Source organism: Anguilla rostrata, chromosome 3 (genome assembly GCF_018555375.3).
Source record: "Anguilla rostrata isolate EN2019 chromosome 3, ASM1855537v3, whole genome shotgun sequence".
NCBI classification, from domain to species: Eukaryota; Metazoa; Chordata; class Actinopteri; order Anguilliformes; family Anguillidae; genus Anguilla; species Anguilla rostrata.
In genome coordinates, this window is record NC_057935.1 from 37,097,701 (window position 1) to 37,124,224 (window position 26,524).

Below are 26,524 nucleotides of genomic sequence, written 5' to 3' on the forward strand. Positions count from 1 at the left end.
GTAAACAATTTCCACTGTAACGTATAAACTGTCACAGCCATTAGGTAAGTAATGGTTTACTTATGACTGCATATTGATCATGTTGTAAGGCACATTTATCAATAATGACCGGCATTGTTTGGTACCTTTAATTGTAGTGTTCAAATTGTAAGTAACTTACAAGTACATGTACAACTTCTAGATAAGATGAGAAACTGGTCTCCACAGCAGATCAATATATAATTTGTTTGTATGCTAAGAACTGAAAAGTCTACTTCATTAGCCATATTTTTAGAAGGTGCAACTGGGATTAACTACCTTATCAGTGTACTCAGAATGGCAAAGACACTCCTTGAAAGGGAGGCATCACAGTAACTCTCTCGATGACATCATTATAATAGATGAAAAACTGAAAATTATTATATTACAAATATATTTCTGGAATTGTCTTGGAATAGACAAGTTTCAACAATTTATTGTAAAATAACACCATAATTATTGTTCTATATTTGTTGGTGATAGACTTCATTCGGCTGGGTTCTTGTTATTTCATACACAAATTAAATTGTATAAATCATGGAGGTATCTACCCCAGAAGCAATGAGTAACTTTGCAAAAATAAGTAACCCAGAACTCTTTCTGAGATTTAGATGATCAATTTATGTGTATATGGCTTTCTGTGTTTCCTGATTATTTCCTCCTGCTGAGTGAGGTTCAGTTTACTTGAACTGCAATTTGCATTTGTGGTGCCTAAAAGATTTCATTTAAATTATCTCCAACTGACAGAACAGGTGCTTTAAAGCGTATTATAACAGATACTGTACCTTTCCATTCTACATCAGTGAACACTCAGTGTCGTTTTTGGATTTATATTACAGTAACATTCCATAATATTGTAAACTGCTGACACTAAACTGTGCCAATTAGTCAATCTTTGTTACAAGATATTCAAATGAAATTTGACATCGCTGTTCTTTATCAAGAAAATGTACAAATGTACATAGATAACCTCTTTGATGCCCATATGAAAATGCATACAGTATATTTAGAATGAAATCTAAGTCATTTGTTGCATTTGTTCTTTGCACCAATTCATCATAGGTTTTCATTTTTAAATATGAGATATTTTCTATAATAATCATAATAATAATAATTAATAATATGAAAACTCACATATATCTAAAGATTTTAATGAAGGCTTATGTTTTGGTGAGATTTTATTTTCATGCTTCCATATCTGTCCATTGTAGGCTACTGTCATACATTCAGCTATAGAGTGGCGCAATGTTCATAAATTTGAGAAAGTGATACCTTTCTTTTGGTAAAATAAGATTACTTATGTTTATCATGGGCTTTTATAAATTACAACCAAATGTTAAAAACACTCCACAACTTTTATTGAGAATAAAAACTGTGGTAGTGTATTCATCTATATTGTTTTATTCTTTCAACATGGGAAAGGTTCAAGCTTCCCTCTGTTCGTATCTTGTATAACTTGTTTTTCCTGTGCATAATAGTAACAGTCATACAGTTGGATTCCTAGATACTGTTCCCACTGCAGATTATATTGTCATAGTGTAATCTGTTCTGTTCTGTTCACTTCACTCCTAGATGTACATTAAGTGTTTGCTCATAAATGTCCTATTATGTGTACTATTGCTTATGTAATCATCTGCATGAATACAGTGATTCATGTTGTGGATTTGTTCACAGGACGACGGCGTCATCTACAAAATAAAATGCAACTTTACGAGTATATACATATCTTTTCACTTGTTCTTATTGTAGCCAGTCAGGGGTTTTATGCCACTTAAAATTTCGAAACGGCCTTGTCCATGATTGCGATTATTCATAACAAGCTGTACCGAAAGTCGTGTAAATATCATTATTGGCCACATGGTGTCAGTATAGAGACAGAGTGAACAACTATGCTTTAGTTGTGTACTGGGCTGATTTGTAGGGGAATGTCCACTCAAGTATGTAGTACCATATCGCCAAGTCTCACGATTTCACGCTGGGTCTCTGAAGATGGATTTGATGAATTAAAATAGGCCTACCAGTTATTATACTGAAGGCTTCAAATGTAGGCTATAGCCTATGCCTACATTTCACGTTCAAAACGGTCTAGACAATCCAGGAAATTGCCATGGGACAATTCTTTGTAAACGCATAGGAAAATTAAAAAGTCACATTATGCAAGATCAATAATTAATCAGTAAGATTATGCGAATAAAAAACGATATATGCTCCATTTTCTTGTGGCTTAAAACATATATTGAAACGCACAGTTCATGTTTGAAAAGAACACAAAAACCATCTGACTTATTTGGGCGGCGCATGGTCCCAGGTGTTATATCCTTTTTCTTATAAAGTTTCCAGTGTTCATTTTAATGCAACTGTACTATGTAGCTTCCTTAGCACTAGGCTACTTATGTTGCCGCGGGTGTAATTCGTATACCAGAAGCTCACAGAACATGCCCGTTGGTCCTAAGGTAGTGAAATTGTTATTAGCCTACTCGGATACCCTGATGCGCACCCTCATTGTGTTTGTTGCTGCTATAGGGGGGTTCTCGTCTATTCTGGACATCTCTTGGGATTCATGTGGAGATAAATCGAAGGAAAACATTTCTGCGGGACGATTCATTACTTAAACCAGGTATCAAGCTAACTTTGTGACCTACCATTAACATTCACAAATTGGGTATTTGTTGAGATTTTGCATATCGGGGGAAAGGTGGGAAAAACAGGAAAGATTACCCTACTAGCAAAAGTTGGTAGGCTAGTTAATTCGAAAGTCATGAAACTTAAAGTATGACTTAATCTGGCAGCCACTTCAACTGTGTTTTAATTTTGCACGAGACTTGATTAAGTACATAAGAAAATAAGTTAGATATCTGGAATTGCACAAACTACATAGCGCCTACATATGTAGTCTACCTGACGAAGCTAAATTCAAAGAACGTTTAAATAAGGTTTTACTTGTTAAGCGCTGCTTGTTGCGCGCGATCATTTGCTATTTAGGATGCACATTGAAACAATTTTTCTTTGTCTGCAACTTAAGGATTTCTCCACAATTTAGGTGCCATACAAGTGAAGCATCTAACGACACGGATTTAGGCTACCTCTGACATGGATTTTATTGCGCTCCATTCATGGACGTACTGCAAAACAATTTCCGCTGTGCGACTATTGCAGCTTGAGAGCAGTCACTTCACTACCAGCCTAACAGTAGCCTGCATTTACATTCTGTTTTAGCGTGCTACACTTGTGAGAGCCCTGTTCCGTAGGCTACATCAATTTGGAGTTATACTGTAATGAGTAACCTACAGTCGAAATCCGAGCACTGCTAAACGCGCATGGAGGGCCAACAATTCCTAAATTAATAATAAATTATTAATGTTAATGATTGCCTAAATATTTATATCAGATTTCATCTATTTATTTCTTTTTTACACCTTTTCTTGCATTTATAATTATTTGTTGATTTGTTATTACAGGCATTTCTAAGACGCTCTTATCCAGAGTGACCTACACAACTGTATTGTTATTATTAGTTGGCAAGCCAGCTAGCTTCCACACGAAGCAAAGATGATGACCAAAAAGTTTTGAAAATGTGTTCTCTTGGCTGAAATGCCATCACATGGCACAGCACGTCCTTATATGTCCGTTTTGCTGACTGAGAGACTACTTTGATCAGATGTTGTTATTGGCAGATGTAGCTAAATGTCATGTGGAGAGTATTTGTGATGAAATTGTCAGGAAGAACAGGGATCAAAATACATAATACTCAAGTTTGGGGCTTTACTCTGTGGACTTGTGAAGTTGTATCTGAATTATGCGTGTTTACATCAGGTCAGAACATACAGAAGTTAATGTTCTTAAAGGCCGAGAGTCTGTGGCCATTGTAGTTCTTTCTGTTGGAAACCATGAAAAGTGCACAGCTCTGTGCGCCGGATACAGATAGGTATGGGGCATTTCTAGCCAAGGAGTAACTTGGCAGATGGCTTACCTGCCTTCGCAATTTATTTCCAAAATCAAGTAGAATTGTAGGCCTACTTGTATTGGCGTAACAGTAAAATTGTTAGACCAGTATCATATCTGAGCAAACAAAAATCTCAACTTTAGATTTGAAGGACCATTATCCATCAGATATTGAAAGTGAAATTCTGTGCCTAAAATGGACCAGATTTATCGTTTCACCACTATGACTGTACTGCCCTATATAAAATGCATAGGCAAAGTGTTACTATCACACAATATTGGACATTTACGTGACTATACCACAAGATTTTGAGTGCCCAATTGTGTCTATATCATGAATAGCCATTTAGTGCAACAAATCTATCAACAGCAGCAGACTGGCCATAGTTAATGTCAATCAAATGTACCTGTCTGTCAGGCAGAATCTGTAGAGAAGAGAGATGTCATCTGAAATTAGTCATTTGACAAATGCGAATGTGACTTACCTGTACAAAAGTGACTACTTGCCATTAGCATTAAGAAAGTACCTCAATTACCTACTTTTCTGCTTCTGCTGTTTGCTACACAGAAGAGAATGTGAATTTTGTGATTGGAATAATGAATGAAGGCATCATTTAAATTCTAAAATGAAGTGTGGACACCTAAAAAAATTTTTTTTCTGATTATTGCTTAAAATCATATTTTAATTTCTTTTTGACTGTATAACTTCATTTTGTCCAAAGATCAATACCTTGAGAGTGAATGTCATGCTGACTTACCTCCCAATAGTGTTTGAGAATGAGGTATGGGCAGAGCAACATATGCTGTCTGTCTCATTGACTTGAATCAATGAGGATTTTCTGTGAAAAGCAAAGTTGCTTTTTTTTGGCTCAACAACTCCGTGTAGACCCACCCATTATGGCATCAATGAAACGCCGTCTCTCATTACTACCTAGCAATCCCTCTGCTATTGCAAGCACACTGTTTCTCACACCGAATATGTTCTAAATTTTGTGCCTGTGTGACTGTTAACAGGCCAGGAAATTAAACCTGCCTTCTGAAACCTGAAGCCTGTATAATTGAGAAGTAGAAATATTGCACAATAGGGATGTAAACAACAAATCATTTAGTAATTGGATACTTGCTTTCTATGCTCTGTGGTTTCCACAGAGCAGAAATGACCGTAGGCTGAACTTCAGATCAATGTTAATGAAAAGTTTATTAAATTCGGACTGTTACCGCAGGATACCTCAGGGAACAAGAAACCAGTGGAGTATAATTAACTTTTAACCAAGGTAAAGATTTATGAATTCAGATTAATGTTAATGTAAATTGACTTGGAAATGCCAGCAGAATATGAGGCGCAGTCACCTCAACGTTGCTGGAATGGAGCCTCTTAGTGCTTTACCGTACAATTATTTTTTAGTACTGGACACTACTTCATGTTATCTCACAATTCCCGTGATGTGGAGCTCAGAAGATTAACACAGGGTACACGATTCCATTAGAATAACAATTTTATGGAAATGAGTGAAATTCTTTCCATTACACTGTCCAAGTTTATCATTTCAAAATAATATTTCATATTAATTTACTTCCCTGCTGAATAACCAACTGTTTCTTGTGAAAAGGCTTGTATGGAGTGGCAACATTATTATGCTTTGCAATGTATTTGTATGATGTTTTGAAAATCAAAATGTCAACATATATTTTAAATTTGTGTCAGAATTTTGCTAACTATGTTTTACTTCAGGAATTTCAGGAAGAATAGGAAAAATGGTCATGTGACAGGTTTACTGACTGATATACCGGTTATATAAAAAGAAATTGTGACTGTTATACTGAATCTCTTCCTCTCACATCAGTATGAATGCCACATACAGCTCCTGTGCTGATTGGGATGGAGGTCTATTTCATGAGGTGAAATTGACAGAATGACAGTCACCTTGACAGTGATTATCAATGAAAGTTGATTTTTCCCCCCCCCTCAACTTGTCTATTATTAAATGTAATGTCTTCTGAAATGAGGATCAGTGTATGCCCCTGATTTGTACGGTTTCCATGACAACAGTGGACAATTGAATGTAGTCAGGGACAATAAGAATCCTTGGCAGTTTATAGAAGAATAAATAGCAGTCTCTCCTGCTGGAAGACTGGGAGAAAGGTTGTGCTGTCCCATTGTCTGGGGTGGTGAGGCCACTTCATTCACAGACTTTAAATGGTATTAGATGAAAGCTTTCACCGAAACAAATCCACACTTAATGCAGCTCCTCATGTTCTCATACACGTGTGTGTGTGTGGGGGTGGGGGTGGGGGGGGGGGTTAGGGGTGCATATCTGCGGCAGACCCAGCCTTTAAGCCCTTAGCCCTCTTCTACATTAGGACCTCAGAGATAGAAAGCCATTGGGAATTGTCCTTGTTCCAATTCCAACTTAGAAAAGGAAGTCAAATGACACAAATTTAAATTTAAATCATCTATTCATCTATTAGAATGTTAACTTGCATTAAACTAGACATTTTTAACAGACTCATTTTTAGTTAATTAATAATCAAACCAACTTTAAGGGGATCTCATAAGAGTATTTTTTCTGTTGTCTTTTTGAAAAGGCAGTGTGATAAGGTGCTGCATAATGATAACCTGTCTGGAGTGGAGTGCTAGCAAAAGAAGCTGCCCTTCTTGAATTCTCAAAAAACATTACAAACTGTAGCCGTTTTTTAATGGCATGAGGAATATAGCTGGTGTGTATTGATTACAGAGAAACTGAAAGCTATTAACCTATACTTATACCCAAGGCAAGCTGAAAGTTCAAAGCAAGCTAGGGATGGTTCTTGCCATGTCATAAAAAGCATAGACGACATTAAGGAGAAGACATTTAAAGGTGAGCTGCAGTCTGCAGACACACGGCTTCTGAGCGACCAGCTCAACCTAAAATGCTTGTAGCACTGTTCATTAATAGATGCAACTCAATGTGTTGAGAAATACACATGCTTTATTATAAGCAAGACATGACAGGTTTTTTTTTCCCATTTAAGCCACACCTTCGGAACTAGCTGATTGTAGGTGGTTCCAACACTCAAAGTTATAGAGCATGACATGTATTTCCAGTTTTTTATTACGGGAAAGTGCTAAAAAAAACTTCTGTAATCATATGGGATTTCCACAGTTTACAATAACAGGAAGAAAAATAATTGTACAATGCATTATCTGTGCATTCGGGCTCAGATGCACCTCTATTACTGGCTCAGTAACAGCACTAGTGTAGTCGCAGGTTCAATTCTTGGCTATGTTCTTGTTGATTGCGGCAAAGTGTTTGCAGCTGTGACACTTCATTGACCTCACCCCACCAGAGGAAGGGTAAGTTTAAGCAAAAAATGTACCCCACTTTGTTTAAGTTGCTTCTTATGTTTACCGTGTTTGTAATCTACACCAAATATAGCATGGTTTATTAGGCCTTAAATCAAATGTTTTTACAATCCTGTTGTACTTTGAAAAATTAGTTATTGAATTTGGCATTGCAGTACAGTACCAATCAAGGGATTCATCAATATCTCAGACATAAATAGGTGAAGACTGCAGTGAAAGATTGGGAGCTTGAAGCAAAGCAAGCACATAAATATGCTATATGACCAAAAGTATTTGGACACCCCTTGGTCTGGGGCTGTTTTTCATGGTTTGGTCTAAGGACGGATGTAGCACAGGGTAAGAAATGGGCTTGTAACGAAAGGTCGCAGGTTCGATTCCGGTAAGGACACTGCGTTGTACCTTGAGCAAGGTACTTAACTGGAATTGCTTCAGTATATATCCAGCTGTATAAATGGATACAATGTAAAATGCTATGTAAAAGTTGTGTAAGTCGCTCTGGATAAGAGTGTCTGCTAAATGCCTGTAATGTAATGTAAGGTCTAGGTGCCTTGGTTTCAGTGAAGACAAATGTTAATGCTACAGCATGCAATCACATTCTTCCAACTTTGTGGCAGAAGTTTGGGGAACTCCCTTTCCTGTTTCTGCATGACAATGTACCTGTGCACAAAGCAAGGTTCATAAAGAAATGCTTTGGTGAGTTTGGTGGGGAAGAACTTGTCTGCGCAGAGCCCTGACCTCAACTCCATCCAACACCTTTGGGATCAATTAGAAAGCCAACTGCAAGCCAGGCCTAATCGCCCAATCAGTGCCAGGCCTCAGTAATGCTCTTCTGGATGAATGGAAGCAAATCCCTGCAGCAATGCTCCAAAATCTAGTATAAAGCCTTCCAGGAAGAGTGGAGGTTGTTATAGCAGCAACGGGTGGACCAGCTCCATATTAATGCCCATAATTTTGGACGAGATGTTGGATGTGTGGTGTCCTCATACTTTTGGCCTTGTAGTTTATCTGCATAAACTGTCTTCATGAAGTTTAAAAGATACAAACAAGGTATTGACAGAGTGATTTTCTGGATTGACATGGACAAGTACCTGCACTTATATATGATTGATTTTAAAATCTCTAATAATGAGAAGCCACTAAGAGCATGAATGCCAGTGTGCATATGCCTTTTGTATTAAACAGGAGTGGATTTATTCCCAGTCATCAGGAGTAATTGCTCTAACCTTTAGGAGCGCTGTCTTACGAAGTAGGGCATTGGTTGCGTTGTGCGCTGAGTGTTTTTAATATCCTCCGCCATTAGTAAAAATAAAACAAATCCCTGGGTTACCGCATTACCACTACATTAATTCCTCCCAGTGACATGCCAGGTGCCCATAGGGCATCAGTTCTCATCAGTGAGAAATGTGCCTCTTGTCAGCGCTGGATTTCTCCTGAGTGCTGTGTGGCTCCTGGGCTGTAAAATAGCCTCTGATTCGCAGGCATGCGCATCGGAGAAGTGGCTGCGCTTCAGCTGCAGTTCCCCTGGCATGCAAGTGCGGGTGGCACTGCAGCGATATCACTTTCATAACTGCCATCTCAAAAACTAAACGGGATAGATTCATTTAAATAAGACTTTTCTGTTGCATTTTAATGGGCGTAACGAACTGAAATGCGCCTAAAAAGCATTTGTTTCGCCTAGATCTTCACATTCGCAGGTTGGGCTGTTAAGGGACGGACTGATAAATATCGTTGCGGCCCTGCCTGCTGCGGCCGCATGCATTGAGAAATGGGAACATCCTCAGGGGCAATACGTGGTTCAGGAGGCGTTCATGCGGAAATTTCGGGGGCGGAGCAGTGGGTAAGGGCGGGCCTGAGGTGTGGGAAAAACGAGATGGCATCTTGTTTGCGGTTGAAGGGTGTGAGAGGCTGTGGCAGAAAGTCAGAACCAAAACAACGACTGAGGTTTGAGTCAGTCTAGATCTGCATTATTTTGGAAGTCTCTTCAGCTCCTAGCCTGAGTTCAGCTCCTAGACTGTGAGTTCAGCTCCTAGCCTGTGAGTTCAGCTTCTAGACTTAATTCAGCTCCTCGCCTGTGAGTTCAGCTCCTAGCCTGTGAGTTCAGCTCCTAGCCTGTGAGTTCAGCTCCTAGACTGTGAGTTCAGCTCCTAGCCTGTGAGTTCAGCTCCTAGACTGTGAGTTCAGCTCCTAGCCTGTGAGTTCAGCTCCTAGCCTGTGAGTTCAGCTCCTAGCCTGTGAGTTCAGCTTCTAGACTTAGTTCAGCTCCTCGCCTGTGAGTTCAGCTCCTAGCCTGTGAGTTCAGCTCCTAGCCTGTGAGTTCAGCTCCTAGACTGTGAGTTCAGCTCCTACTAGCCTCGTGGAGTTCAGCTCCCTGAGTTCAGCTAGCTGTGAGTTCAGCTCCTAGACTGTGAGTTCAGCTCCTAGCCTGTGAGTTCAGCTCCTAGACTGTGAGTTCAGCTCCTAGCCTGTGAGTTCAGCTCCTAGCCTGTGAATTCAGCTCCTAGACTGTGAGTTCAGCTCCTAGCCTGTGATAAGCATGTGAGCTGAGGGAAATAAAGCCTAGGGCTGTTACATCTTTTCACCCTCTCTACCACCTTCAGTGCACATGGGACATGGTCACATTCAGGCCTGTACACTTCAGATACTTCTCCGAAATGATACCTTTGATGATGTTTTTCAAGCCGGACGGCTCAGGGAAAAACATAACACTCCAAAAGTCTATAAAAGTGTGCAAAAAAAGGACACAGCTAGAGCTAAATAAAGGAGAATGAGAAAGAGAGATGAATAAAGATAAGGAATAAAAAATAAAGTGAACATTGTGTTCACTTTATTGGCTCATTTAGTGGCTCATTTGTGTGGACAGTGTTTTGTTTGATCTTTGATTTTACTGTTGTCAAAAACAATAAAATATGGCATTTTAGCTTGGAGTGTAGTGAGTTTCACAACTTTGTTCCTTTTACTTAGAAAAAAATGTTGTCCAAGGGACGTTTAACATATTGCATGTTGATAGTTACATTTGCTGGGGACTGTGTGCCGATTGTGGTGCTTTGCTTTCATTTCAAGAGAGCAGGGGCATGGACATGTAGACATTTATAAACAAGCTTGTTGTACGAGAAGATTATGTAATTACAACAAATGCAGATGTTTTCTTATCGAGGAACATGTTCAAACCTTTGTCATATTTCACAGGAAGTGCCAGGTGTGTTTCTTCCTGTTATTGTGACATGGCATGGAAAGAGTTGATGAGCCTATTTTTGGCTGAGCGATGCTAAAAACAAAAAGAAATGTCACACTTTCTTCAGGATTTTCCCTTTTCTCCATTTTGGAATATCCAATTGAGCCTCTCAAGTCACTGCTGAGTAGTGCTGATTGTAGGTTGCGATTGATGTTGTCTGTAGTATATAGGCCTACAGTACCCTCCATAATGTTTGAGAAAAAGACACATTTTATTCTTGATTTTTTGTAATTAAATACTTAAAATATTAAATAAATATGATTAAATATTAAATATTAAATACTACATGAGGTTAAACTGCAGATTCTCAGCTTTTATTAAAGGGTATTTTTATGCATTTTGGTTTCACCATGTAGTAATTGCAGCACTTTTTTATACACCGCCCTGCATTTCAGGGCAACATAATGTTTGGGACATATTAATATTATATAAATGAAAGTAGGAGTGCTTTGTTGCATGGCCTTTGCATTCAATGACTTTGACCCATAAATATCTCCTGGTGCTGAGTATCTGCTCTGATGATGCTCAGCCCGGCCTGTACTGCATCGTCAGCTCCCGCTTCTTTTGAGGTCTAGGTACTTAAGTTTTCTCTTCAGCATGTTTGATTGGATTGACATTGGGTAACTGACTTGGCCATTCAAATGATTTACAGTTTTTGGCTTTGAAAAACTTTTGTTGCTTTAGCAGTATGTTTGGAATTGTCGTGGTATTAGTCTTGCTGTATAATGAAGCACTGTCCAATGATTGAAGCAGACCTGGGTAAAATACATATTTGTTTTGGATTGAAATACGTTTCTGTGCTCTGTTGATTTTGCCTGGTGTAATTGAGCCTGCCAATATGACCAGAAGGCGGGGTTTGCAGTTTTTGAGAGTAATTAATTGGTTCCAGCACACCAGACACGATTAGTAAAGTGTAGAAAAGTATTTGAATCCAAAACAAATGCATATTTGACCGAGGTCTGTTTTGAAGATATTTGGTTGAACTTGAGCAGACAAAATGTTTCTGTACATTAGAGCTTTAAACGAGCCCAGAAAACTCAGCCTGACCCAACCAGAGCCTGTGTGTTGCAAGCCCGACCCGATTTGATCCCAAACCTGTCAGTACAGTAAACACACCATGGTTTGAGGTATCATTGATATTCTGTTTGGAAAAAAATTCAATTGAAGTCTGGGCCATATCAGTGGATGGTACGCGATGGTCTTAAGCAGGTTATTGCTTGAATTGCCAAATCCGCTTATGTTGGGCTTGTTCTTTTTTCAAGTCCTTTGAAAAAAATGGGAAGTTGAGGTTTTTTGGGCTTGTTTTAAAAAAATCTGGTTTTTGGTTTTTGAAATGTAACAAGTGACATGTTTTATTCACATTTGCGGTTACTGTTGTTCAAGGACACTAGCTGTCTTATTAATTTTGCTATTAATTTAGTCATTCGACATTTGTCCCAATCATTGTAGTGCCCTGAAATGGAGGCTATTTATATAAAAAGTGTTTAAATTTTTACGTGTTGAAGCCAAAATGTATAAAAACACCCTTTTATAAAAGCTGAGAATCTGTACATTAACTGCATGTGAATTGTTTGATTACAAATTTAAAATTGTGGAGTACAGGGTCAAATCAAGAAAAAAACATGCCTTTCTCCTGAACATTATGGAGGGCACTGTGTATGGAAGACATTGCAGTAACAGGACATACTTGTTGTGACTAGACATTCCAGGCAGGCATATATATATATGTATATATATATATATATAAATATAATAGCAAAGTTAGAAGTTATTCCATAATTGAAATATCTGGTGTGAAAATGTCTTATTGCCGAGAGAGAGAGAGAGACTATTGGTGTGTCTGGGGGGAGGGGGTGGCATTTGTGTATGTGCCCATGCATGTATATGCCCTCTCTCTCTTTCTTCAGCAGTAACTGACTGGCGAGTCTCCATGGTGCACAGGCAAGAATGACACTGACAGTGCTTCTCACCTCATAGATTCTCAGAACTATTCTGATATTGAGTGCTCTCTTTTTTACGGTTTGTCTACAAAGACCACCACCACAGGCCTTTGGTAGGGTTGGGATAATACAGAGAGGCCCCTTTTAAGAGGGTCTGCTCCAAGGAGATAGTACCCTGAAATTAATCCTGAAATGTCATGGGCAGAGGACATTTCTCACACATAGATGCTTGAGCTGGTATACTCCCCAATTACCATTCAGTCCGTATGAGCCTTACTAGACCCCCATACACCATTAGCATGATTATGTCTTTGGATGAATTTAAAACGTCCACAAAGCACCAATACATTGAATGATCTGGGTGGTTTCCAGTTCTTTAATCCCATAATCGTGTCATTCAAAGAGAAAGCAGGAATGTCACCTGATCTGGGACTGAATTGATAGTTGGAGGAGATAGCCTCTTGGAATGTATGGTAACTTAATTACTTTTTTTACAAGGATTTAGTGCATAATTTATGTTAGTATCGTGATAGCTTCTGTCTATCATATTTATCTGGCCAAGTCACCTAATTGGTCCCAAGAAACCTTACAAGTGCTGGATCTTTGATATGGAAAAATTCAGGATTGTGAAAGTATTGTAGTTTGCAGAGAGCTTCTTATTTGATGCATCATACAAAACTGTCATTTTCTCTGTGCTAGCACAAAGAAAATTCAATCTCTTCAGCAGTATTTCCAACCAAAGAAACTTTTTCAGGAATTCTGTTATCATGCAAGTCTTTTACAAATATGTGCCTTTGAAAGTTTTAAAGATTTTCAAAAAGTCCTTGAGTTTGCAACTGCAGGGACACTATTTAAGTCACACAACATCACTTCTCCTTTATGGCAGGCTGGTGCGGCCCTGTCCAGTAAAATGTTTACACAAAGCATACCGTGACCTTGTGCGGAAAAGTAGACAGTCACCTCAGGCTTTTCTGTTCTCCTCACAAGCCTGAAATCCAGCCATCACCCAGGGCCTTCCTGTTCAGACATCTGGGGTGGGTACAAAGTCATTTCATTTTCTGTATAGGCCTACAACACAAAAGCATAAAGACACTGAAAACCTTTTTTTACTGGACCTGGTTATCCTTATTTGTGGACACACACAGCAGGGGAGGTAGAACCAGGTAGATCGCTGAAATATCTGGTCGATTTGTTCTATGTTCTCTTATGTTTCACATTCAACCACAGCACAAATTATCCATTTTTATTATGAGTGATGTAGTGAATTTGAGAGATGGCACGTCACAGTTGCTGTGGTTATGCTAAGAAGCCCAAGCAAGGTGCCTTCAAAAGAGGGCTTCATCCTTGGCCTCTACCCTGCCATAAAAGAAGAGAAGGCCACACATCACAATGAAAATCACTTCAAAGGGATCGTCTGTAGCTGACATAGTTAATAGTACTTTATAGTCACCTTGTTTCAGCATGACATCAGTCCTTTGTAAAACTGCAAAAACCATCAAACGATTATTTCAGGCAAGGGAACATTAAATGTACATAAAAAGCAAAAATACAGAAATAAAACGGTATATCACAACTAGGCTACTGGGTTTGTTAATCATCTGTGAGATTTTGTACACCATTCTGTTGTTGAAAAGCTTTAGAATAGTAGAACTAACCTGCATTCTTCACACTCACGTGTAGGCATCTATGTGAAATAATATTGCCATATTCTAGTACCACTAGAATACTGGGAATTAACATACCCTGGACCCTGAAGTCAAGGGATATATGATATCTCTTCTTTTTTGTGCTTGAGGTGGCAACCCAACATTTCACAATTAAATGAATTGCATATTTTGATTGGTGCTGTATTGACAGTGCTTGAAAATGACACAAAATTGAATGCTGAATATTTTTTTTCTCTCACAATATTCATGAATTTAAGATCTATGCATAAAGTAACATCATTCTTTGGCATGAATTTGCCTGCTTGAAAATGTGAGTGTGAGTGAATGCAAATCTCTGCAGTGAGTCATTATTTACACAGTTTTGTATGGTGCTTGGAAGAAAGGAAGAAAGATTTCTTCATTTCAGCATTCAGTCCTGAGAGCCATTGGATATTCAAACATCGAATGAACTGAAATGCACATCCCTTAGTGTCCTGCTGCATCCAGCATAGCGAGGTCCTCAAAGCTGTCTATGTGCCAGTGGAATGTATGGGTTGCGGTAATTGCTTGCATGTGCTGGTCAGAGAGGAGGTCTGTTCAAAGCTCTGCCCGTCCTGCTAGGGGGATGGCTTGGATGAATAAATCACCAGGGACAGATCCCCTCTCTCGGCAAAAAGTTCTTGTTGCCATGGTGCTCGGCCAGAACACAGAATAATTGCATTACCTGGTTTTGGGTAAATAAATACTGCTTCCCAGGAAGACATACTTAGAGTTGGCTTTGGGTAAACACACAGTGATTCCTAAGTGGAAAAACTAGTTTGAGGACGAAATATCATCAGGCTTTCAAGAGAGAAAACCCAAAAATCTGTCTTACGTCTTTCTTTTTTTATCCCTACCTGTTACCTGCACACTTAACTTTTAAAACTAATTTGGCAGGTGCACTTAAATGATTTTAGCTCTTCATGTCCAAGGCCACGTAGCCCATCAGCATTAGCTTTTCCTGCTCTCATCTCAGTTTTAATTCATTATTGTGGCACAGACTGCTGCACTTGGCACAATGTCATACTCAGCCATACTAACTTTTTAATAAAGTTTTTAGAAGCACTGGTTGAGTTCACTGAGTTTTAGCATATTTCTAGGTCGCTATTATATGTATGAAATTTTATTACTGCAAGGTCATATGTATCATTGTGGCGGTAAAAAAACATTTTTTATTTGTATATAACTTATTTGTTCCTGTCAACTTTGTCTCAGTCATCTAGTTGGGGCAGTGGTTGTGTACAAAGTACTGGTCATGGTTCATTGCCTGCTTTATGCCTACTAATGTGCTTCCTCTTAGTATCAGTCAGTTGTCAGTGGTTATCTGTTCACCTTCTAATTTAAATAGCTAAGTAAAGGCCTCTCTGTCTTCTCTTCTCTCAAATAATGTGTGGCAAGCATTTCACTTCTAAAATGGCGGCAGTGGCTATCCATCACTCATCATTCTGCTGTCAGACTCATCTTCCCCCAATCATGAGCTTTCATTACATAAAATTTATTTGGCAGACGCTTTTATCCAAAGCGACGTACAATAAGTGCATACCGAAGGTCATTGGAACAACTACGAAAGACATGTCCGATAAGGTACAATACTCATTTTGTAACAGTTATTCTAAGCCATGAACACATTAAGTCCAGTTCACACTGTAAATATTACTCTGACCTAACTTATGCTAAGTCAAACTAGGAGGCATGACAAACTACAACATCAAGATAATGATACGAAGTACAATTTAAGTGCTGGATGGAGGTACATGTAAAATGAAAGTGGCGCAGGAGGTACATGTGTAATGTGAAAGAGGGGGATATGAGCGATTGAAATGATCCCAGATTGGGACTGCCCCCCAGAGTGGTTAGTTAGTCCAGGCATAGTCCATTCAGACCACGGCAGAATATGGGCAATGAGGGAGTGGTTCATAGAGGAGTTTTCATTCAAACTTTGTCATGGAGACCCCTTGCATCTGCTTTAATGTTCTAAACATGTAAGGATAATTCCAATTCCTGAATTGTAATGAGCTGTTAATTGTTCCTATTAGACATGTTTAATTTCTAATGATGGGTGTTCTGTACATGATGCCATGTATGCTTTCATTTACCTTATCCAGATCTCTATTAAATCACTTGTCATTTGAAAATATTCTTAATTTTTTTGCTGAAAAGAGGTTACATGAATGAACTGAATTATGGACTGGTGGGTGAGGGCCCTCCTCAATGCTAAAAGTCTGGACACCTGGTCAAGTCACTGAATTTAAACATTTTGTGGAAAATTAAGAGTTGAAAGCCAAAGGAAGTGGCAAGACCCACCCTCCATTGTCTTAAAATAACTTTAAGGACAAAATTATTTAGAACTGAAAAACATATTTTTAGCATCCTAATCTCATCAAGATGTTGGATGGAAGAGAGCTTGCAGAGGGGGTCCTTAGGACAGTGTTTGAAAACTCAGGGAAAGGCATTATATAAATGCACTGTTCTTTGTTCCCCTGGTCCCTGGTGCTAGCCTGGGCTTTGGGTAGCAAGCTTGTCAATAGGGAAATATCATAAGGATGAAATTCTGTGTGCAAAGTCAGCTGTTCGGCTGTGCCTCAGCACTAGCGCGGAAATACAAGCCCTGGACAACAGCACCATCCCTCCGCTCCTCTGGCTTCTGGGGTCCTGGGGGCACGTGAACCTCTTACTGCATAAGAGGTTCAGGCGCCCCCAGGAAGAGAAAAGTGCTCTCAGTGTTGGCCTTTTTATTTTCATTCATTTGTAGGTCATCGGTAGGGATAGATATTGATTGTATCTGGGCCATTGTCTTACTATTTTGATGCATGTGTAGCTGTCTAACCTTCATAAGCAAAGAGGTCCCATCAGATTTTGTATGTCAGTGGATTCTCTATTATGGCCAGAAGCACTAAAAAGCTCTGAGCTCTGGACCATTTCATAAATTTGGCAAGAAGGGATATGCACACTTTGTGATTTGTTGCTATTCATTCAGTTTATTTTAGGTGTGTGAAAGAAGCATGAATAACCTCTGTTATTGCCATTAAACCTCAGCTTCTACATTTGCAAAAAGCCACAATGCTGCTGTGGTCAGAGTGTGTTGTTCAGGACATACTGTGCCTCTCCCCCATCAACCCATAGTCTGACACCCACTGTATAGCCGGCCTCATACATGGTTGTCTCACAAAGCCACTGCTTCAAGAATTCATGGCTCATAAGGTCCACGTGTCTGCTTTTGAGTGAAATAAAAAGTGTTTTTTCTTACTTTAGACTGTAAAATGACCCTGAATGGCTCATACCTGCCACTGTGAAGTCAGCTGGTCTTTTCAGACTTCTCTATATCTAAAGCATTTTTCATTGCACATAAAAAGCTGTCTGGGCCAATGGAAGACATGCACTGAAACTCAAATAATAATTTTCAAAACGCCACAAAGTGAACAGTCTTTTTAAGGAACCTTCAATAATGATCTCCAGAAGCTGAAACTCGGACCTATGGGTCTACCGGACCAACCCCAGTCATCAGCAAAACCAGGGTATAGTGAGTCAGTCAGAAAATGAACTGTCCCTTTATTAGAGAGTCTGATCCCGACTTTATCTGGTACCAATCCAACAGTGATCGGGATAATAGGATGTACAGTGTACAGTCTTGTACAGTGTAATACGTTCTTAATATATTATTAATGACCAATTGTACATCATTAAAAATGCATGGGAAATAATGAGTTAACATTGATTAGTAGTAAATGTGTTCTTATTAAGAAGGACCAGGAGACCCAGATTCAGAAGAAAACACAAAAGGCTGTACAATGCACTCCAGTGATGGGATTTAAAATAGCAGTGAATATTGTAACTTTTTGGGATTTCTCTATCTGGAATGTGTGTCCTTCTGTCATATGTATTGAGTAGTAATATTTATTAATATTCCACTCTCAGTCAGTGGTGTATTTTGAAATAAATAATATGCAGTTTTATTTGGTTCTGTGTTCATTGAAGGATCTTGAAGAAGATAATGTAGGCACCTAGGGGGGCAGAGTTTGCTTGTGTGTAATAATGAATTAGCCTCTTGCTAATGTGGTGCAGTCACTTGTTACATCAAACAAATTACTTTCCCTGGAGTTCATTTTCAAAAGGTTGTTGAGCCCCCCCCTTGACAAAAAAGTTCTCCCTGTAAACTTTAAGCTGTAAACTTTTGCAATAAGACCCCAAAAGTCTTGAGAAACACTAAAGTGTTGTCATCGAGGAACAAGATTATTACTGAAGCACGTGCCTTGCTGGGTATACAGACTTCTGGCCTGATGCTCATCAAACATGGAGACTGCACACAGATGAACGTCTAGGTCAACACCCGGACCTAAAACATTATCATTATCCTTGTGATATCTAAGTTCAGTCGTTCATGTAGCATTAATTGTTTGTGGAAGTACCCTGCAGATTATTTTCCAACTCAATGATAGCAAGAACATTCAGTCTGAACTTCTCTTCTACGTAAAGCTCACAGGATAATGAAATTGATGGGGGTTGGGGTAGGGCTGGGTGATACAGCCTAATATTATTATTTGTATATATTTTATAAATTAATAAAAAATGTTAATGCCATATAGAATTCAACCAGTGCTTGTCAGTTACAGAGATACTGAAAGTTATTGACCAAGAAAAGCACTGGAAGGACACATGGGGTCTGCGAGTTCAAAGCAAGCTTTAGCGTGGTTAATTCAGTGTCACAAACACATCAGCAAGGGAACATTGACAGGGGAGCAGCAGTCTGTGAACATGTGGGCGGCTCATGGCTATCTTAGACTGCTTCTAGCACTGTTTATGAAAACTGCATCTGTCAGTGCAGCAATGTATGCATTATAGTGCATGTTTTATTTGACATGGGTATTGTTATTTTTGCTTCATATGCCACTCCCTCAGAAACTTACTCCCAATAATTTCATTGCCCTGGACGCTCTCCACATGTTTGATGTTGCTCTCAGACCGCTTTGTCATGGTGTCTTTCTTCCTTTGTGGGCATGCTCGCTGTTCAGCAGCGCGGTGTTTGTTCAACAATTCTGTATATTGCTGCATGCAAGCTATGTGGTGCTGTAGGCTGTAAAAGACATAAACAAATGGATGCAAAATAATCAATCGAAAATAATTCAGATGTTTGTAATTGTTGCAGACATTAATGTGATAATAACCGTGTTAAGATTGCCTAGTCCTAAATGGGGAGAATCCCAGTGTGAGGTTGGTGGGATCTCAGTGTGATGTTATTAACAGTGGGTCTGTACCTCAGGATGTATTTTAAATTTGCTGCCTGCTGTCTTTTTCTGAGAGAAAATTGTGATTTTGTTGCCACAGGGGAGGAGTCTGGGAATTACAGAATGTTCAAGGCGGTCCTGAAGATGAACAGAGATGGCAGAGGAAAGGGGAGCAAGACAGAGACATGTATGTGCATTAACTGGACCTGTTTAACATCAATATGAATATGATAAAGTTATGTATTCAAAATGCATTAGTATTCACTTCCCTGTGCTGTTGCTTTGTTCAGGACAAAGAGCAGAACTTGCTTTGATAAGCTTGTAGTGTAAAACATTAGCAATTAATCGACTACTTGAATTTCAAAGCTCTACTTTTCTGACCTCTAGTGGTACAGTGTGTTTACTGCTGTTGTCTACCATGGGAGCTGCTCATGCTATGAATGAAATACACAGCCGTTTTTAAATGGTTACGTTCTGCAACCATTTTCTGCAGTTTTCCTTCCAGTTTTAATACTAATATTTGCCCCTCCAAAAACAAACAAACAACCTTTTGAGATGGACATTGATGAAGTAAGCCTACACTTTGCAATCAATTTGAGCAAACAATTTGAGTGAGGATCTGCAATTGGAGTGAATATCTGGTTGTACGATGCTGGATACATTATATGTTGCTCTTCCCTTGTACAAATAATAATATAACCTACAATACAGCAAGCGTAAGCTGTAATCAGTGCTGTTAAGAGGGTGAAGACAGAAGCCTAGATTTAAATATTCACACTTAGCCACTTTAAGTATAAAAGCATTTCAAAGAGACAAGATATTTTTTATTTCATTAACCAAACTTTCGCAATAATGAAGATCAGCCTATCAGGAATAGAAGCAGTTTTTTTCCCAACTGTTCATTTAGGCCCCAGGTTGTTGAAATGTTGGCATGCATCCAATTCCAGTTTGGAATTTTATTTCACTCGTAAAAGAAAGTAGTAGCAGTACAATGCCTTATTATTTTTATGTATTTTAACTTTTGACTTTCAAATAGAAAACAGTGTCAAGCAAGTACAATCAGCACTTTTGTTTCTGCTTTCATTGAATTGAACCCCAACCAGAGATCTGGGTTAAAACTTGCTGAGGACTGAAAGTATGTCCTGCGTTGCATGAATAGCATCTGTCTCAGGCTATTTTCTTCTTACAAGCAATATGTTCATATATTCAGAATGAATTCCAGTGAATAGAATGATCAAATATGCATAAAGAAAATGTAGCTATATATACATCTTTTTTCCCTTTCAAATTTTTTGGCTTTATTCAGACAGATAGAAAGCAGAGAGGGTAACGGATAAAGAAAGGACCACAGCTCACAGGGTGCCATGGCAGAGATTAACCCCTTGGCCAAGCGAGGGGAACTGCATATGGCTCAAGATTCGGTTGCCTTACAGACTCCGCCATTTGCCTCACCTCATTAATACATCTTTACAGCTTTAATATTTCTTCAGTTCAGGCACAGATAACGAAAGATAGTCTGCATATGTCCACAGTTCCTACTTGGGCTGGTTGCCGACTGTGGCCCGTAGCTATGCAGGGTGACACACAATTGGCTCTAGTGCTGCCTGTGGATGAGAGGGTTTCAGTTGGCCAGGATGACAGTCTCTCCTCATGCACCATTTGACCTCCTCTGATCGATCGGGCACCCGCAAATCCATCGGTTCAGCAGCACACAAAGCATCTTCCTCCAGCTAACACCAGTGCGAGCCTGCCTTCTGAACTGTGGCATAATAGGAGGAGCTGGCTGACAGTGGGTACTTTGGAGGAGAGCTTGATAAGGAAAAGCGGTAAAAAAACATAATCAATAAAGTCACTGTTCTAGAGGTTAAGATTAGCAGGTTAGCGGGGCCATCTGGGTAGTGTAGAGGTAAAAGTACTCGCCTACCACCGCAGAGACCCAGGTTCAATCAGACGTTCCTATGAACACTGTTGGCAGTGTTCGCAGGTGGGAATTTGGTGAGGGTATGAGCCCTAATCGTTTCATTAGCGACTCCTCCTGGTTAGCGTGAACCTCCGCATGCGTTATGCTCTCCCAGTGAAACTCCTCGCTGTCAGGTGAAAAGAAGCATCTGGCGACTCACCATGTATCGGAGGAGGCATGTGGTATTCTACACCAAATGGGAGAAAAATGGCAAAAAAATAAAGTAAAAGATTAGCAGGTTAGCAGTGACCGTAGTCAGAAATTCCACTGGGACCTCCTACCGTCTGACCTCTGACATAATTTCTAATTGATGGAAGTCTAGAGTCAAATGCACATTTTAAGTCAGAAATTTCTCATTAGACTACAAAATTATGTATTATGGGATGTCCCTGTAGTTGTCGTTAATCTAGATGCCACTACTGGTTTTCCTCATAATGTACAGATGCCCAACATTTAACATTAGATGATACTGGTGTATTATAACTGATGAGCCTCTGACACAATCCCTGAATAACACATTTGCCCCCCAACCCCGTCCCCCCCCCCCAAGGCAAAAAACATTGCTCTTGATCGCTGAGCAGGCTCGTCAATGCAGATTGATCCATCTGAGAGTCGGCTGAGAGTCTCACCCTTTGCACGCAGGCGTAGGCACTCATATTTTAAAGTGTAATTTCTGCTATTTAGACAGCAGACAACATTCTGCCTGAGGAATGGAAAAAGGATTTGGTCAGGCAATAGTAGATAACCATTGTTTGCCCTTCAAAAACAATGTTCTGTGAATGGCCTTCTTTAATAGGTTTTATCCTCTGTGATCACTCACCATGTGAGGTCATTCACCAGATAAATCAGGTGTATATGTGATTTACTGTAGTGCCCTACAGACTCACAGACTCTCCGGCCACTGAGTGCACTGCATTACAGCCTGTTGTTGCTTCTCTGAAAGGTGAACCTTTACAGATGTGCAGTCTAACAGCTGAGTTACTCATACTGATCTTGGTGGAGGTGTTTGTCATTTGCTCTTGTTTTTCTGCCAGTCAGGCTGGGGCTTGTCTCCGGTAACAGTCGCTGTTCTGTTAGTCAGTGAACCGGCTGGCTTGCCCAGACACTGGCTACCTTACATGCCAAGTTACAGATCACACTCCCTTTCTGTCTATATCTCAGTACTCCTTCTGGTACAGAGAGGATTTTTACTGCAGGCTTCCAAAATGGCCTTTCAAAATATTCATCCCATTTTCCTTTGGTTAATACAGAAATAAAATATGATTTTTGATTGAACGAAAGGAACATTCTGAGACATGTATTTGTGATCCCTCTCCCTTTCCCTCTGCTGTAACCGTGGGAATTAGACCAAAGTCACGCTTCTTTGTTGCTCAGCACACAAACTCTGACATTTTAAATTGCTGACATAGAGGTCACATGACTCTGGTGTCCCTGTTGGAGATGGGTCACCATAGTTTACAGGGCGGTAAGGGCATGAAGGAAACTCTTCAGTATTGATTTGATTTTGTTAACAAGATGCACTGAGGCAAGCATAGTAAACCAAAAAAGAAAATGTGTAAATTGATATGGAAATAAATAATTAAGATATAGGCATATTTTTACATTCTAACTGCCCTCTATAGGTCATGTTGCTCTATCACAGTAAAAACAACACATTAAGTAAAGTTTTTGAAATCACTTTTCTGTTTATTTTACATAAATTGTGGAAAAATTATAGATCACATAGTCTGTTATCATGAACTGAAGAGACAAATTACAGTAGCACATCAGACAAGTCTGCCTAGCAAAATGCTCAAATAGCAGGTCTGTCTAAACTGCTGTAACAAAGAATGCCTCTGTCTAAACTGCTCACACAATGTACAGATAGCTAACTTTAATAAACTGAAATATTCTTGCCTTCATAAGACCTATTCGGCTGACCGATTCATCTCCTTTTTCTTCTAGAACTTCCATGCTCTATTGCACAAGCTAGCCAGAGAAACAGTATTAAGAGCCACTCTATCTATTTTTGCCCTGGTGAATGACATGTATTCAGTTTTGAATATTTGTTAACCACATAGCAAATATGGATTGAGCTTACTAAAGAAGATTATTTTTTGTGAATAATCTGTGCTGGAACTGCCTGCCTTCTCACACGGATATTATGGAGGGATGTTATAGAGCTGGCACTGTTCGGAACCGATAGCTCCCCAAACTAATGTATTATTCCAAATTCCCATTGCCATTTGAGGTTCTGTCAGCCTTATTAGCATCAGATTTTTGTATAAAACTTGGCTTTAGCACATTAAGCGAAAGTATATCTGCCAGTAGTATATCTGCCATACACCTTAACCAAAAAAATGCTTTGTCAGGCCCATAAGAGCTGTATTTTATGGATACCCATTTTGCTTTTTCCTTTACTTTTAAGGTAAGGCTGACCAGATGGAGGATGACTAAGTTGTTGATTGTTACTCCCATAGTGCTTCTTGTTAATTCCTTTTTTGATCCTTTTTTTTTGGGGGGGGGGGGGGTTAAATTTTAAATTTTAAATTTTAAATGTTAAATTTTCACTGTTTAAAAATGGTAAAACAAGGCTTTGCCCTGAAGAGCTTTGCTTGCTTGTAAAATGTGCGCCTTCTGTGTGCGGTTCATAAAAGTAGGTTAGTGATTCAGATGCCCTGCTGGAAAGCTCCATGTTAATCAAATCTAAGACCCTGCAGAGTTAATAATGTGTCGTGCGCATAGGCATATTGCATATGAAATATGCAATGGACCATCTGTTTGATGAAAAATAAAATATTTCATCATGATCCCAGTGGTGATGGACAGAAAAGGAAACTTACGTAGACCCAAGTCAGTTTCTGTGCTACTGAAATTCCCCCTCAATGTTGTAAGAGGCGCAGATGTGCATGATTGGAACATGTAAGAGAGGAAGGAACCATTAGCACCGCATGATATTTCAGAGTGTGTTCAACAAAACTGGAACCAGAGGAATTAAAAATCTAGTTCATTGTTGGATCAGTAGACTTTCTGATAAACAAATGAACAAATAGCATACTTTTGGAGGACACTGTATATACTATATATATATACACATGCTTCAGTACAATAGGTTGTAGGAATACACCCTGGACAGGTCACCAATCCATCACAGCATGTGTGTTGAACCTTCGTATTCAAAAGACGTGGATTGGGAGCCAGATACTCATTGAAAGTCATTACCCCTCACTTCCCCCAAATAAAAACGGTGAATTGCTATCCCAGAAGCATATAATGCAATGCACCGTGATTGGAATGGAAATTGACTACTGGAAAAGCCTTGATTGTTCTATAATTACATGACTGCTCAGCATGTTCCACACACAGCAATGCTTTTCGCCAGGAGAGAACATCAAAGAATTGAGGAGAAACCAGACCCCTGTTTGCCAGGCACCGCGGTCCTTGGCCAGACTCTGACTTTACCCGGAACGCACCATTCGCTAATTCCCCCCCTCCTCTTGGTTCTATTTCCTCTCACTCCCCCGCCGCTTCGCCATGCACCGAGGTGTGGGGCTAGCCCTTTCCAGCCTTTTGAAAACAGGTTTTTCCTTTCATGTTTGGTCATTCCCGGAAGTGGGGCTGCTGGTTTGCAGTAGCCATTTTGCTTTGATAAAGTCCTTTTATAAAGGTCATAGTTTTCCCCCCATAGATTTTCTGACGTCAGCAGACTTGGAGCTCACACCATAAGGTGTGGACGAAGGGACAGGTTGGTAATGAAATCTATTTCGGATTGACTGGTTGACTCCTTCAGAGCAGATGAAGCCCTTCCCTGTTCTTCGCAAATAGGTCATGGTGGAACTCCATAGCTGACAATGGAACAGCTTGTCGAATTATATAATGGAATGTTTCCTAGTGAAAAGTTTGCTGTTTGCTCCCCTGCTGCCCCGCGTGTTCCCACCAGAGTCGTAAATTCAGAAATTGACTGTTATTTCGAACAGTTGGCCTAACCGATACACATGGTTTCAGTGCGCATCTCAGAGCATGTAAATCCTTGCTCATCTCGCTGTAGCTGGCAGGATTCCTCTTGGCTTGGGCAGATACTGCGGCCTCACTGCCAACAGAAGCGGCCTAATGCACAACCAGCTCTTTCACTTCGTCCGCACCAAGCGCTGCCAGACTGCGATCTTTTTTTCCCCTTCTTCTGTGAACAAGTTTTAAATGAGTGTCTTTCTCAGAATGTCCAACATGTATTACCAGACCATACTCTGGACGGCGTACTGAATGTTCCTGCAATGTGCTGTTTGCATTCATTGTTTTTTTTTTTCCTTCCACAATAAATAATTAGCCCTTTGGATTCTTAAATGACAGCCAAGTTCCTTTCTCTTTTGGCCAAGGGATCAGGGCTTGTTTTTACACAGTGCATACTGAAAGATTAGCATCCCAGCTTTTTCCTTTACTTCTTACAGTATTACATAGATCCAAATATCTACTTAAATATGCATAAGTGGAGTATCATTAGCATGCTCTGCACAGAAATAAGTGGGAAGACTGTCAACTTGCGCAGCAAGATAATACAAATATTGTCTTGATTAAGTTCTGTGTTTTTATCTCATTATCGGTGCAGGGAATATCATAATTAGTATGAATTTGGCTTTTAAAACCACGGCGGCCAATAAGGGCATCTGAATTCAGAGATTTTATATTACACAGATGACTAACTCACCTCATAGTACCTTGCACCTCAAGTCACCTCAATTGATTGGAATTCATGTCATAGATGTTTCTGTGATCTTACTAAATTAAACAAAGCGCTTTGCTGTAAAAGGAGTACACGCCTAGTGCCCTTTTGTTCAAAGTGCCGAACACCAGGGGGTGGCTTGGTCTTTAAACCATGACCAAATTGATAGGAATGATTGAATTTCTTTTAAGAGTTTTAGGGAAAAAAATAGAATTGTGGCTCTTCACTGCAGGGCGCATTCTTGCAAAGGGGGAATGGTTAATAAATGTTGTTTCAAATGCTAAGATATCTGTTGCGGTCTGGCACTGTAGGAGCCTTTTGTACCACTGGACGGATGGGCTGGTAGATAGCCAGAGCTAGGAGGAAATGGATTTTTGGGAGAGGGCGATCCGGTTTGTTTTTACAGGCGCACGTGGCTCCTGCTGTGTACCCCAATAACCTGCCACAAAGAGAAGAACCGACAGGGGCTCAAAATGTCATTGCAAA

General features: G+C 39.6%; 1 protein-coding gene across 3 annotated transcripts in view; it reads left to right on the forward strand.

The window, feature by feature from the left end:
• Nucleotides 1–2,398: 2,398 nt before the first annotated feature.
• Nucleotides 2,399–26,524, forward strand: part of LOC135250748 (protein TANC1-like) — a 150,395-nt gene continuing 126,269 nt past the window's right edge. For 2 of the 3 annotated variants that reach the window (XR_010328994.1, XM_064327378.1), the window contains exons 1-2: nt 2,399–2,635; nt 19,483–19,569. Coding sequence is in view for 2 of the 3 variants with exons in the window: in XM_064327378.1 (XP_064183448.1) it covers nt 19,506–19,569 (64 nt within the window). In the remaining variant the exon portion in view is untranslated. The remainder of the gene's footprint in view (nt 2,636–19,482; nt 19,570–26,524) is intronic. The other variant, XM_064327379.1, reaches the window with a different exon arrangement.